At 40.9% G+C, this 14,739-nt stretch overlaps 1 protein-coding gene across 4 annotated transcripts in view; it reads left to right on the top strand.

Annotated features, from left to right (window-relative positions):
- Positions 1 to 14,739, top strand: part of PRKCZ (protein kinase C zeta) — a 160,478-nt gene that overhangs the window by 127,309 nt on the left and 18,430 nt on the right. For all 4 annotated transcript variants that reach the window (XM_075839642.1, XM_075839643.1, XM_075839644.1 and 1 more), the window contains 9 exons: positions 1,378 to 1,430; positions 2,385 to 2,573; positions 5,362 to 5,459; positions 6,623 to 6,709; positions 7,466 to 7,601; positions 8,651 to 8,738; positions 9,519 to 9,638; positions 10,110 to 10,189; positions 11,852 to 11,941. In XM_075839642.1, coding sequence (XP_075695757.1) covers positions 1,378 to 1,430; positions 2,385 to 2,573; positions 5,362 to 5,459; positions 6,623 to 6,709; positions 7,466 to 7,601; positions 8,651 to 8,738; positions 9,519 to 9,638; positions 10,110 to 10,189; positions 11,852 to 11,941 — 941 coding nt within the window. The remainder of the gene's footprint in view (positions 1 to 1,377; positions 1,431 to 2,384; positions 2,574 to 5,361; positions 5,460 to 6,622; positions 6,710 to 7,465; positions 7,602 to 8,650; positions 8,739 to 9,518; positions 9,639 to 10,109; positions 10,190 to 11,851; positions 11,942 to 14,739) is intronic.

A 14,739-nucleotide genomic window follows, 5' to 3' on the forward strand; every position in this document is an offset into this window, starting at 1 on the left:
ATGCTTTTGCAGGTGGGAGTCGCTGCTCATAATGTGAAAATGGCTTACTGATACTTTGAAATTATATAATTCCTAGAGAAATCAGCCTCAACCAAAGTTAAATGCAAGATTCATTTGGAACGATATGTTCACATTGGAAGTTTTATTCCGATATACAGTGAAATGACTTTGTAAATGGCGGGTACACGATTACAGAATTTTTTTTTATTTCATATTTTGTGGATTTAAAAAAAATAGACGTTTTATATTTACCCACAATACAAAGATGTTTAGTGTGTTTTCATTCAGATCAGAATGAAAATTGCTATTTATCTATGATACAATTACATGTCTATGAAAAACACAATCTGTCGAGACGTTTTCCAAAGTGATTGGTACGTTTTGCAACTGATGTAACAGTTTTCTGTCATTTGGAAAAGATTGCTTTATCTCCGTGGCACAGGTTATCAATCATGACGTGCTCCTCTGGTCATCTGAAAAACAAAATATTTTACCCAACTCCCATAAATTTTTCAATGGGGAGAAGGGAATAAGCCGCTGTCAGAAACCACTGGCCGTAACTTCTCTCCTTCGGGAACAAAGGATCAGGGATGTTAAAATCCAACATGCCCAATTCAGCTTTTGCCCTGACATCTGTCAGGGGAGTCGGGACACCCCTATACACCTCAAATAATCGAATCTGTATGGCCAGCTTAATGCCTGTTTGCACTGGACAATTCTCACCAAGATTCACTCCTGCTACTGTATGACAAGTGTATGGTGTATTATGTAACAATGAATTCTGGAGGTGTAGATTCATTTTTTTATTTTTTTTTGTACAGCTCTGGTTAGATGTAAAAAGGAGATGAATAGTCGGTGTAATCAACTGCTCTGAAAACTTTCACAGGCATCACACACGTTCTCTTTTTTTTATTTTTTAAATAGTGACGTTGCGTTACAGTCTCAAAAATATGTCTGTTCACTTCACTATGATCAGTCTTATGGCTGCATGTTACCCGGTATGTTATACTACAATGATCTACAAATTCAATCCAGTTTTACTGTGAATAGCAATTAACCATTTCGTTTTTCTTGAATTGATAATTAACACGAAAATGATAAAAATAACGACATACCAATGAAGGCCGCTGATCCAGCCTATGCGCAGAAACAGTCTCTAACAGCGTAGGACACTTTGAGCCGCTTGTATAAATCCACCTTTCATCAATCCCTGTCCTGTATAAAAGAAACCTGTGGTATGTGATCAGTTCTTATGATCAGAACTGGCACTTTTTTTGTTGGAATGGTTTGTGTTATTTTTGTGGTGTGATTAGCGATGTGGAGAGGGTAAACTTGCACTTCGGTTTGTATTAATTGCCTTTTTGTTTTATTTTCTAGTTAACATTATCCCTCCACCTCGAAAAATTGAATCACGGAAGGATGTGTCTGAGGTAAGAGGTGCCAAATAGGATACCAACTGCAGATTTAGTATGGACTCCTCCATAATGTATTCATGGTGGAGTCCATACTAGAGTTGGGGTTCTATGAGGCCGCACTAGAAGATGCATTAGGTACCACAGATAACTGTTTTGAATATGGATCTGTAGCTAAGTCAAGCACATACTGCTGTTTATTGGGCAGTTCTATTAGGTCTTTCTATATAACTTAAGTAATGCATATTGTTACTGTTTTTCTTATGGTGATTTGTTTTAGTGAAGGTCCCCACTTGAATACCATTTTGTGATTTTATTTATTTTTTTAATCTAAATAGGTCGAAAATGATAAGCTAATTAATTTGTCAATATATCTTTATAGGGATTGGTGCTCAATTTTTGTTATACAGCGCAACAAACCCCCTGCATAGACATAGAGTAAAATTATAGAATACTGGATGTCCGCTGCCGCCGCCAGTAAGGGGGAGTTTTCGCATAATGATTTATATATTGAAATCAATCACAAACCAGTCTGCAGTAAGCGCTATCTGTTGTCCCTGGAGCTCCAACTACTGTAAAGATACATTTAGAAATGAATCAAAAGAATGTTGCATCTAAAGACAACCGTGTTAAAATGTGGACACTCACTTTAAGCAATTTCATGATACTCCTGTAGAATACATGGATTTTCGCCTGAAAGTCTAATGGTACCTAGTCAGACTGAAGAGCTGTCAGAGATTTGCTGATATTTCTCCACATTGCACTTTCCCCTCAATGCTCTGGCTTTTCTATATTGAAATTGTCTCTATTATAGCGGCTACAGCTGGTTTATGCACACTCCGTTTTTTGGCCTCTATTGTAATGGACTGTGCTGCTATCGATACATATTGGTGGTCTCCATTCAATAGGCATCATTATATTGGATTATCATATACAGTGCTTGCAGCCTTAACATTTGTTTAATATTTTCAGGACCTCAAACCCGTCATTGACGGAATGGATGGAATTAAAATCTCCCAGGGACTTAGCCTTCAGGACTTTGATCTCCTCAGAGTGATTGGTAGAGGAAGCTACGCCAAAGTCCTTTTAGTACGGTTAAAAAAGAATGACCAGCCGTACGCCATGAAGGTGGTGAAGAAGGAGCTGGTGCACGATGAAGAGGTTGGTTCAGACTTCTTAAATATAATGTTCCTCTTCATCCTAACCGAGGAAGCCATGCTAGCATTGCTCTGACAACATCCTTGGCCCCTGCTTAAGCTTTTCAGCTTGGCCAGCAGGTTGCTGAATATGTGTATGGGCCAGTTGGGATATTCATGTGTGTCCTACAATGGAGGTTATGTTTACTTTGTTAAGCTTGATGCAAAAATAATGGTGTAACTTGGTGTCAGAGTGTTTGACAAGGTAATCGGTGACTAATCTGTTATATATATATATTAGTCTCAACAGATCTGTCCTTCCAATCCTGCAGGATAGCCTCTGCTGGCCCGATAATGCACTGTCCTCTAAATACTTCCTTAATTGTTGCAATAAATCTTTTGTCCCTTTCTTCTGAGTTGTCGCCTTAACGCCAAGTAGCCTTCTCTTCATGTTTGTCATGCAAGAGATAATTCTAATGGTGCAGGGCTGAGCCGCCTGTTGCCCTGTAAAGACTTGTTGTCTAAAAGAGCTAGTAAAGCGCAACTGGCAGAATGCTGCCTGATGCCGGCCTTTGGCCACACATCGCTGATTTTATGTTTTATTTTTGTTTGTTTTTTAAATTGGAGGTGGATAAAAAGAAAAATAAGAGTTGCAGGTCATTCCTTTACAATTGAGCTGTATAAACCTTGCTTTATAGTGCATTTGCTTAGCCAGACTAAGGGCCTGTTCACATCAGCGTTGACTTTCCGTTCCGGGGTTTCCGTCGGGTGAACCCCGCAACGGAAAGTCAAACTGAAACCACAGTTTCCGTCACGATTTGTATCAATGGTGACGGAAACATTGCTAATGGTTTCCGTTCGTCACCATTCCGGCAGGTTTCCGTTTTAACAATGGAATCAATAGCGGAGTCGGAAAAACGGAAACCTGCCGGAATGGTGACGAACGGAAACCATTAGCAATGTTTCAGTCACCATCGATACAAATAGTGACGGAAACTGTGGTTTCAGTTTGACTTTCTGTTGCGGGGTTCACCCGACGGAAACCTCCGACGGAACCCCGGAACGGAAAGCGAACAGTGATGTGAACAGGCCCTTAGGCAGTCGACTGCGCTATTGATTCTGTCAAAACAACGGAACCCCGTCACAATGGTGACAAACAAATACCTTTAGCAATGTTTCCGTCACCATTGATATCAACGGTGAGGGAAACGGTAGCTTAGGTTTCCGTTTGCCTTTTCCGTTGAGGGGTTCACCCGACTGAAAACCTCAGACGGAACCCCTCAACAGAAGGGCAATGGTGATGTGAACAGGCCCTATAATATATAGTATAAGGCCACGTTCAGACAGGGGAATGGTTTACAAAAATACAAGGACGTACATGCATTTTTTTTTCTGATTGTTAGGTACGGTTTTGTTTTTTATCCCAATGGCGCCGCAGCTATCTTTCGGTTTTTCACTTTTTTTCTCCTCGCATTCGAAAAGCCATAACTTGTTGACATAGCTGTATGAGGGCTTGTTTTTTGTGGGACCAGTTGTAGTTTTTAATGTACCATATGATGTACTGAAACTGGAAAAAAAAAATCTGTGGGGTGTTTTTCGTGTGTACTGTGCAGTTAAAACGCGTTCACTTTACCCTGCAGGTCAATAGGATTACGGCAATAGCAAATTTTTTCATTCTTTTATATGATGTACTCATTTTTACACAGAAAAAAACTATTTTTAAAAAAACAAATTTTGTTTAGACCCATAATTTTAAAGGTCAGATGACCAAAAAAACAGAAATGATTGAGGGACTCCCCTCTTTCTAATGGCTTAGATGTGACCGCAGCATCTAAGTGGTTCACGGTCGGGATCAGCGTTGACTCCGATCCCAGCCATTGCAGTGAAGTTTTTGCTGTAACATACAGCCGACACCCACGGAGGATGGAGCGGGTTCAGCCCATTACATATTTCCCCTTCACGGCCGGGACGTACAGTTATGTCACGTGTCACCATGGCGTTGAATTCAAGGGCTCACTTTTTCTTCCTGCACTTTGGATGCTTACTCAATGTGCTTAATAAAAGACCTGAACAGTACAACAGTTTGTGTGTTGTTAGTTAAATTATCTAAATCACAATTATAGACCAACACAATCAGACATTTTATTAATCAATGCAGAAATCCAGGTAATACCAAAGGATTCACTTACTTTTTCTTGCAACTGTAGTGAGTCTTTAAGCTAGTCATACACATTACATGAGCAGGAGAAACAGACAACCAAGCTGCTGTCTGATTGTAAGACTGTTAGGGTCACACAATAAGTGTGTACATATAATATATTGCTATTTTCCCCACTAGAACATCAGTTACTCTTTCTAACCATATAGATTACTTTAGCCCTTCTAGACTTCAGCTATTTGATATATGGACTTTCTACTATTAAATTAGATGGTGTGCCAGTTCTCCAATCCACGCTCTAGCACCCTAGCGAAGGTTTACTCAGTCTGTAGCAATCTTCATGGCACACGGTCTCTGTTCAGTAGGCATGCTTTGTATTGCGTTGTTTTTGCTGATCCACCCATGTAAAATGTAATTTTGATGAGCAGCTAAGACAGCGTGGCAGACATTGAAAAGGGAGTCTCTTCTGCAGCGCTATCAATCTCCATATGTGCATCTTTCATATATGGGAGAATGGCGTGAATCCATCTAGATACTGCTAGTTTGTGTTGGATTGACTTGCTGTATTCTTTAAGTTTTGTTACTGTGCATTTCATCACTTTTATGTGTAGATTTTTTATTTATATTTTATAATCTATATAATTCTTGTTTCTAGGATATTGACTGGGTTCAAACAGAGAAGCATGTCTTTGAGCAAGCTTCCCATAATCCCTTTCTAGTTGGCCTGCACTCCTGCTTCCAGACGCCAAGTCGGTAAGATATCTTCCCCTCTAATACCCGGGATTACAAAAACGTAGCTGCTCTATTCCAAAATAGCACCACACCTGTCCAAAGGTTGTGTGTGGTATTGCAGCTCAGCGCCATTCACTTTAATGGAGCAGAGATGCAATACCAGACACAACCCATGGACAGATGTGGCACAATTTTTGGAAAAACGCAGCTAAAGTTTTCTAATCCTGTACAACCCCCTTAATGGGTTGTATGGGATTATCACAACCCCCGATTTATTTATTAAAGTGACCGGGAAACCGGAGCCATTAGCTGTTATAGTACACACAGACAGCAGGATGGGTCTGTAGTAAGAACCCTTTTTTCAGTCTATGTTGGTACCTCTGTGTGAAATACTGATGCACACGGAGGGGCCCATAGAACTCTATTGGCAGCACATTTGGGGTCCATACAACATCCAAATATACTTGTGTGCACAAGATCTTAAAGGGATTCTCCGGGATTAATTAATGGCGATGCTTGTCCTGAGCTGAGATCTCTTGGACTGTGCTGTACAGATATGTTATGTTTTACACATGTCCATACAGTAAGGGGACTGTAGACTCGCTGAATGGATGTGCATGGGTAAATGGCTGTATCCACATACAGTAGTCTGCAAAATCTTGCCGGACCTCAATATAAGTGAATGAGGTTCATCGGGGGACAGTGTTATCCAACATACGACGCATCCGGCAGAGTGTCTTGGCTTCTATTATGAATGGAGGCCACAGCACAAGTGTGAACATAGTCTAATCTGTCTGAGCATGCCAAGATACCCAATTGAATACGTACATCACTGAATATTATATTAAGGCAAATTGTCAGATGTTATTTTGTGTCTAAAATGTGAGCGGTTTACTGATTTCTGTAATGGTTGGTATTCTGTGATGCTTCGCTAGTAGTTTGCTTCTTACCCCAATAATAGTTGCGTAACAAAATCAGTTGTGGAAAATCTGCAGTGTTTATACTTTGTGTGAACATACATATTAGTTTGTCAGTCTAAATCTATGGGTTCAGCAGGGTCTATCTAGTGTGTATGGGCATCTCTACAATACACTCAGTATAGAGAGTTGCTTTGTAATTTCTACCCTATAAGGTTTTTCGTTTTTAGCTTATTGTGGTTTTATTTTTTTTTCTTCTGCATTTAGGTTGTTTTTGGTTATAGAGTATGTAAATGGAGGTGACCTCATGTTTCATATGCAACGACAAAGAAAACTCCCTGAGGAACACGCCAGGTATGACATTGGTTGTATGGGAGAGGTAATCGAGGTGCATTTAGCAATATCACCGGATGTTTAACCAAATTATCTAATGTGCTATTTTGGAGTTTAGGAGGAAACTTAAGGACTAAATAGAGAGAAGATAATGCAGTTATAATACATAGATTAGGCTCAAACTCATTCCACCGTACAGCCATTACAATATACCATACGTGACTATTGGTACCACTTCTTCAGATTGTTTTACAGTGCTTGGACTAGAGTGCTGTTGTAGAACAAGCTTTACCTTGAGTCTTTGCCTACGCAGGTGCCATCTCTCAGTATTACTTGCTATACCCTTTCTTAAGGGGTCTGTAGTTTCTGGTGGAAAAAAACAGACTGATTATAACTTAGTAACTACATTTATAAAAAGCCTTTTCAACCTCCTGACCAGTATTTTGATACCTAAAATGGGCAATGATCAGGCTTTTTTATATTAGTGAAGCTGCAATTATTTAGGCTTTTTTCACATCCCTGTTGTTCATCTCTCCATCATAGGAGTAGAACGAAAATGACGGCAGTGACTGATTTGTCGCATGACCGACACAAACCGTGCTCGATGGACCCCATTGACTATGAAGTCCATCGAGTTTCCGTCATTTCACTGGACAAAATAGCGCTGCAGGCTGCGCTATTTTGTTCGGCATTTTTTTGTACGGGAGATGTGAACGCAGCCTTAAGCATCTTCCAATTATTACCAGAGGATTAAATTGCTTGCGTTCTCGTTTCTAGGTTTTATGCTGCTGAAATCTGTATTGCCCTAAACTTCCTGCATGAACGGGGGATCATTTACAGAGACCTAAAGCTTGACAATGTTCTTTTGGATGCAGAAGGTCACATCAAATTAACGGATTATGGCATGTGTAAGGTGAGAGGAACATGGGCATGAATGTTTTTTTTTTTTGTAGTATAAAGATAAAGAGCAGGGCCGTGTTGGGTTTTCTTGGGCCCACCGGAGAACCTACGGCCAATCTATAGAGTACATGTGCACGTCCACTGATAATTACATTCTAAATGACGTTATCATTGTGCACTTAGGACATTTAATTACTTTCTAGTTATTTGTTAATCAACCTATAAAATTTGTCTTTAGCAGCAAATGTTCTTCAAATTAACCACGTATAGGGTTGTCTTCTGCCGGATCCTAGGGGTCCATTGTGCCAGAACCTGTGTCCACCGCAGTCCAACCCTGATAAAGGGTGGCATGGTGAACTTAATATTATAATTGTAAGCCTTTTCATTGCCTATCTTGTCATGGATTTGGGAAACATTTGTAATTGTAGCTTATTGTAGTTGTTGTCATGGTGGGTTTACTCGATTTGTTTCTACGAAGAAATGTTTTCTGCTTTATTTAATGACCTTTTTAAGTTTATTTTTGTCAGCGATTTCCATTTAGGCTAATTTGAGTCTCTTTTTGCATCTGTACCGTTTGTATATTCGGCAGTTGTCATGGACGGCTGTGTTTTCTCCAAACGACCCCGTACCCAGAAATTTGGATATGTAATTGATGGATCAAACCTTGCAGAAATACATACTATATGAAGATGACAGCTAGGGGTGCTAAGATTTAGGCAAGACCCTTAGCAACACTTCTCCTAATTCCCTTAGTCCTCGTTAAGACGGCATTATTAAAGTCAGTATTATTAAAGGCTCTTTCATGTTTTGTAATCACTCCTGGTTCTGGCTAACAATTACCAAAGCAAAATACTGCTGTGTGAATGAGGCCTTACAGTTTGGAAGCCACTGACGCATTTCAATTCTGCAATTTATTTTATTATAAATGTTTATATTCTCTCCTTTGTTACTAGTGAGAATAATCAGTTCTCAACATGTTGTTTTTTTTGTTTGGAAGTTGGAATAGTGTATAAGATGGTCACATACATCTGTATATAAAAGCATACAACCCATCTGTTACAGGAGGGCCTAGGGCCAGGAGACACGACTAGCACTTTTTGTGGAACGCCAAATTACATTGCTCCTGAAATCCTCAGAGGAGAAGAGTATGGTGAGTAATCGCAACGAGTGTGATCTGGAATTTAATCTTTAGTAATCCCATCTGACCTTATTAATTCCTTGCTGCATGAATGAGTAAATCAATATTAATTACTTTTCTGCAGAAATTGATCAACTAAATATTCTTGAGGTAATGTCCCATGTTTTAGTCTCCTCTAATTATCCACCACTCCGCTGAAGAACAAAATGAGAAAATGACCTTTTTATTTAAATGATTCTGAAAACTGTGAAAAATATATATTTTTATTTTTTAAATACACATTATTTTATATAGCACAGTAGAAGCTAAGCTTCTAGAGTAGAATACCTACGTAATACAGCATGCAATGTTACGCAATGCATTATTTTTTTTCACAGATTTTGTCTGTATTTGTAAGAAGAAACCTCTGTGTAACTTCCTTTTAAAAGTAGCCCCCCAACCAGAACCCTACTCTGTACTGATGAGGCAAGAAGTCCAAAACCGCACTCCACAGATGGGGGTCTCTGGTTTGGCTGATATCCCTAGTCCTGTTTTGAATGCTCTTTAATTAGTCGGACATTGACCTACAAGGGAGCTATCTATAGGTGGCGCTAGAGAGACAGTTTTCTTCATTCTAGATGAGAGCTAATTTTGCATCCGTATAAAATAGACATGGAGGTACATTATGAGCCCATAGGCTATCGGCGCCTTATTACGGATCTTTATAACTATTGTCAATAATACGATCGTGTACATGGCCCTAATATGTTTTTAAACAGCTGTGATAACATTTGCTATTTCTCTTTGTGGCAGGTTTCAGTGTGGACTGGTGGGCACTCGGTGTCTTGATGTTTGAAATGATGGCTGGAAGATCTCCGTTCGATATAATTACTGACAATCCAGACATGAACACTGAAGATTATCTTTTCCAAGGTCTGTATAGGCTGAAAACAATCAGAATGTCATTTTAAAGTGTACTTATTAAAAAAGTTGTCGATTTTGCATAAATCTTTAGTACATGAGAATATATTAAACGTTGTACCGTGTTATGGGAAAGTGTCCTCAACCTCATCTTCCAGCAGCCTCTAGTTCTCCTCTCTCTGCTGTCAGACAGTCAACGTTCAGAAACCGCATCATTCTCCAAAAATGATCTCGAGTTACACAGTAATATAGAAAATAGGGAGGACGGTGATGCGGCTGCAGAATTACTCTATGTGCCTAGGGGAGCAGAAGTGGGGAGATATCTAATTGTCTCAATGCTGAGCGCATTACTAGCATCTTACTATAAGGTGCTAAGAGGAAATTTGCAAATGACACGTAGCGATGGAAAAAGACCCGAAAAAGTGACATTGATCATTATTTGACACTGGTAAAATACTAACCATTATTAATTTATGTGATCAGTTATCCTAGAGAAACCTATAAGGATTCCAAGGTTCCTGTCTGTGAAAGCTTCTCATGTCTTAAAAGGATTTTTAAATAAGGTAAGTTCAGCAAAGTCACCAGCACAATGGATAAGTAACACATTCTCCCTGCAGTCCTGTCCCCAGGATCACACATCCGATTCTTACTATAATAGTATTATAAAAAAAGTATGATAGTTTACTCCTTCGTATCCCCCGTGCAATTCTGTTTAGAGAATAATCCTGGATTTCACCACACAGCACTGGATTCTGTTTCTAAGGGCTAGTTCACACTGAGTTTTTTGCAGGAGGAAAAATCTGCTCCAGCCGTTTTTTGCACAGTGGCTTGACAAAAACGTGTCAAAACACTCATCGAGGCGTTTTTTTTCCCATCTCCCACTGATATGGGGTTTTGGAGGCAGAAACTGCCTCAAGATAGGTCATGTTGCTTCTTTTTACTGCGAGGCATTTTCGGCCGTTTTTTGACGAGTTTTGCTGAGCGGTTTCCGCGCCAAAATACTCTGTGTGAACAGGGCCTAATGGTGCAAGACTTCGATGTCAAAATATTTGCATTGATAGTGACTCATTGACGTGTGGAACAGTGTAACGTGGGACATCTATGCAAAAATTTTGTCGGTGCCACGTGTTTTAAATAATGAGGAAAATTTAAGCTCACACTCCAAATTTAGAAAAGAATCAAACTGCACTGTACAAACAAAAACTTACACTTGGCTGGAAATGATGCAGCAGTAGTGCCACTTTTTTTTGACCAAAGTACGGGAAACATTTACTAGAGCAAAGATGTATGCGGCTGCTCGGGGTGTTGGAGCACTCACTGGCTTGTTTTCCTCTAAGGCCTCGTGCACACAGCCGTAGCTGTGTGCACAGTCCCTGACTACGCCACAGACGGCCCGCGGAGTGTCATCCACGGGCCGTCCGCAATCACGAACCATGCACATAAAAGATGTGCATTTCAATGGAGCCTGACCGCAATTGTGGACTGTAAAATGACTTGTCCTGAGTAAACCATGTTCGTGTGTATGGATCCGTAACTCATCCGCATTTTTGCGTTTGGATTGCGGACACAAATACACATTCATGTGCGTGAGGCCTAAGTTAAAAGGGTTGTAGAAGATTAAGGCCTCATGCATACGACCGCAGCCATGTGCACGGCTGTGATTTTCGGGTCGACCGGCAGCGAGCATCACACGCGAGTCGCCCGCAAATCGCGGCCCGTGCAAATGGCCGCGTGCATTATTTTCTATGAGACTGGACCGCAAAACACGGCCGTAATAAGACATGTCCTATCTTTTTGCTGTCCAGGCTCTACGGCAATGCACGGACCGTGGAAACCACGGTCGAGGACATGGGCCCATAGAAATGAATGGAACCTCAATTCCCGCATGGATTTTCGGGGGAATTGTGGCCGCAAAAGCACATTCATGTGCATGGGGCCTTACAAAATTATGGTTGCTTCCAGAAATAGTGTCACTCCTCCTCCATGTCTGGCATTGTAGTATAGTAGCGATACCCTTACACAGCCCATGAACGGGGCTGCTGCTTTTCCCCCAATCCTTCTGTACTTTGCACATTAATGGACGTGTTTTGGGTGTTGACCGGCACAACCATCAACTGGACATTATTAATGGAAATAATCGAAAGAACGCTGCACTGACCTCTGCTTCAAATACTGACCTGGTGTCATCTGATTTCTTACATTCTATATTTCCATTTCATTTGTAGGATCCCAAAGACAGACTTGGATGCCAGCCTCAGACAGGATTTACTGATATTAAGTCACATACCTTCTTCCGCAGCATAGACTGGGATACGGTAAGAGAAATTACTTCATTACCAGTAAAGTAAATGTAGGACTTGATAGAAACGTATGTTTTCCATAACCTCTAATACTCTGTTAGGGTATGTTCACACGCACTAATTACGGACGTAATTCGGGCGTTTTTGCCCCGAATTACGTCCGAAAATAGCGCCTCAATAGCGCTGACAAACATCTGCCCATTGAAAGCAATGGGCAGACGTTTGTCTGTTCACACGAGGCGTATATTTACGCGCCGCTGTCAAATGACGGCGCGTAAATAGACGCCCGCGTCAAAGAAGTGACCTGTCACTTCTTTGGCCGTAATTGGAGCCGTTATTCATTGACTCCAATGGTTAGCATGGACGTGGCGTTCAAGCGTCTGCACATGCCGTTACGGCTGAAATTACGGGGATGTTTTCAGGCGGAAACATCCCCGTAATTTCAGCCGTTACGGACGCTGTCGTCTGAACATACCCTCAGATTGGAAATTAAAATTTTTGTTTGAGAATTCACATTTTATTGAAGATGGTGTATTTTATGAACTCTATGGCGGTCGGCTTCATGAACTGTGTTTAGGTGCTTTATTGTTTGGTTAAAATGCTGCAGCCAAGTCTTTTGGTTTGTGGTGTTTTTTTTGTAGTCAGTGATTTTTTTCTAATCAAGCATGTTCTAGGTATGGAAGAATTTCTAGTCCACACAGACCCCGGCGTAAAAAAAAAGGGGTCGCAATTTTAGACAGCATGAAATGTAATGACTGATGCATGGGCGCATGTTGCAACAAATTTAAGACTCCATATGTCAATAAGGGCCTGTTCACATCACCGTTCATTTCCGTTCCGGGGTTCCGTCGGGTGAACCCCGCAACGGAAAGTGAAAGCACAGCTTCCGTTTGTCACCATTGATCTCAATGGTGACGGAAACCTCGCTAATGCTTTCCGTTCGTCATCATTCCGGTTTTTCGACTGAATCAATAGCGGAGTCGACTGCGTTATTGATTCCGTCGGAAAACTGGAAACCTGCCGCAATGGTGACGAACGGAAAACATAGCGATGTTTCCGTCACCATTGAGATCAATGGTGACTGAAACGGAAGCTGTGCTTTCACTTTCCGTTGCGGGGTTCACCTGACGGAAACCTCCGACGGAACCCCGGAACGGAAATGAACGGTGATGTGAACAGGCCCTAAGTCGGCCTAGCTTTCAGTTAGACATTGGCTAAAATGATGACACTTGATAAATGTTGGCCAGTGTATTAAACGCCATGAAAAAAACAAAAATGCAAACGTTTTGTAGGTGTTTTATTTATGTGGTTTTAAAAGCAAAAAAGAAAATAAAAACCATGTAGGCAAAATAAAGGAGATTTAACAGGACTAGCAGTATGATATGCGCCGTATTCCCTAAAATGTCGTACGCTACACTTTTTTTTCATTGTTTTAAGTGGGGGTCATCAATGTTGTAGTCCCAGAGAGTGCTTTAAGATAATCCTAGATCTACCAACATCTCCCCCTACCACGTATCACAGATGGAGAACATTAAGGGCTCATTCAGACGAGCGTGATTCTCGTCCGTGTGCTGTGCGTTGAAACAACGCACGGCACATGGATCCATTGAGGATATTCACACATGCGTACGTTTTTACGCAGCGAGTGTCCATTGTAACTCTCTGCATGTCCTATATTGGTGCGTTTTCACGCACTTAGCCGCCCATTGAAGTCAATGAGTGTGTGAAAATCACGGACAGCACAGGGACTCACATCCGTGTTTTACGTATCAATTACGTTAAAAAATGAGACGCGTTTGCAAGTGCGTGGAAACCCACATGCCACACGCAGAGCACACTGATGCATAACGCAACGCACACGGCCAGATTTACAATCTGTCACGCTCGTGTGAATGCAGCCTTATATGCACAAAGTTGCGCCACTACTACATAAACCGTGATAATACGTACGGGTTCTGACACGGTTTCAAATCAACTGGGTGACTGCTTTTGTTTTTTTTATTTATTTTTTAATTTTAAAGTAGCAGCTCCAACAATTGCCGCAAAAAATGCATCTATGAGAAAACGACATTGCAGCATAGCATGTAAAAATCACGTTTGGCTATCAGTTTTCTCTATTGATCTAAAATTGGAAAAAAGACGTAAAACAACAAAGTAGACTCTATGGCATCCTGTTGTTTAAAGAAAAATGCAGTACATCCTAAAACACTATTCAGACTTACTGGCGGAGATTGATGATATTATAGGACAGATCTCATCACCTGCACTTGGATCTTGGGGAGCTGTGACAGGATCCCGGAGAGCAATGTCTGGGCAATAAATCCCAGCACCCTCCCTCGGTCCTGGAACGGGGTCATTCTTCCCGGGTAGGCTCCAGTTATGACTGTCCATATACAGTGGCATCCAGTAGAAACTCCATGATCGCATCCATGTGGCAAAGAACTCAAGTGTTTACTAACACAACCCAAAAATGCATGCGACGATTTGACTCATGCAGAAGTCTGTCAAGCATTACATGATATACAAAGTGCAAGTATATTTAAGGCTTTCATTAATGAGTTAACCAATCAATGTGATTAAACTGAACCCTTCCTCACCAGGTGTTTATTCTGCAGAGTATCACAATCAAAATACAAAAACTGAAGGGCATTAAAATACTAATATCGGGGGAGAGAAGACTTGCATGGATATCTCCATAGGGAGTCAGGACCGGCGCATTAGTGCGTATGTCCTGATGGTCCCGTCCTGTCTCCTTACGGAGATATTCACATATAAATATCAATATGGAAGTACAGTATGGCCCATAGACTTTT

The sequence above is a fragment of the Rhinoderma darwinii genome, chromosome 10 (genome assembly GCF_050947455.1).
Source record: "Rhinoderma darwinii isolate aRhiDar2 chromosome 10, aRhiDar2.hap1, whole genome shotgun sequence".
Lineage (NCBI taxonomy): Eukaryota > Metazoa > Chordata > Amphibia > Anura > Rhinodermatidae > Rhinoderma > Rhinoderma darwinii.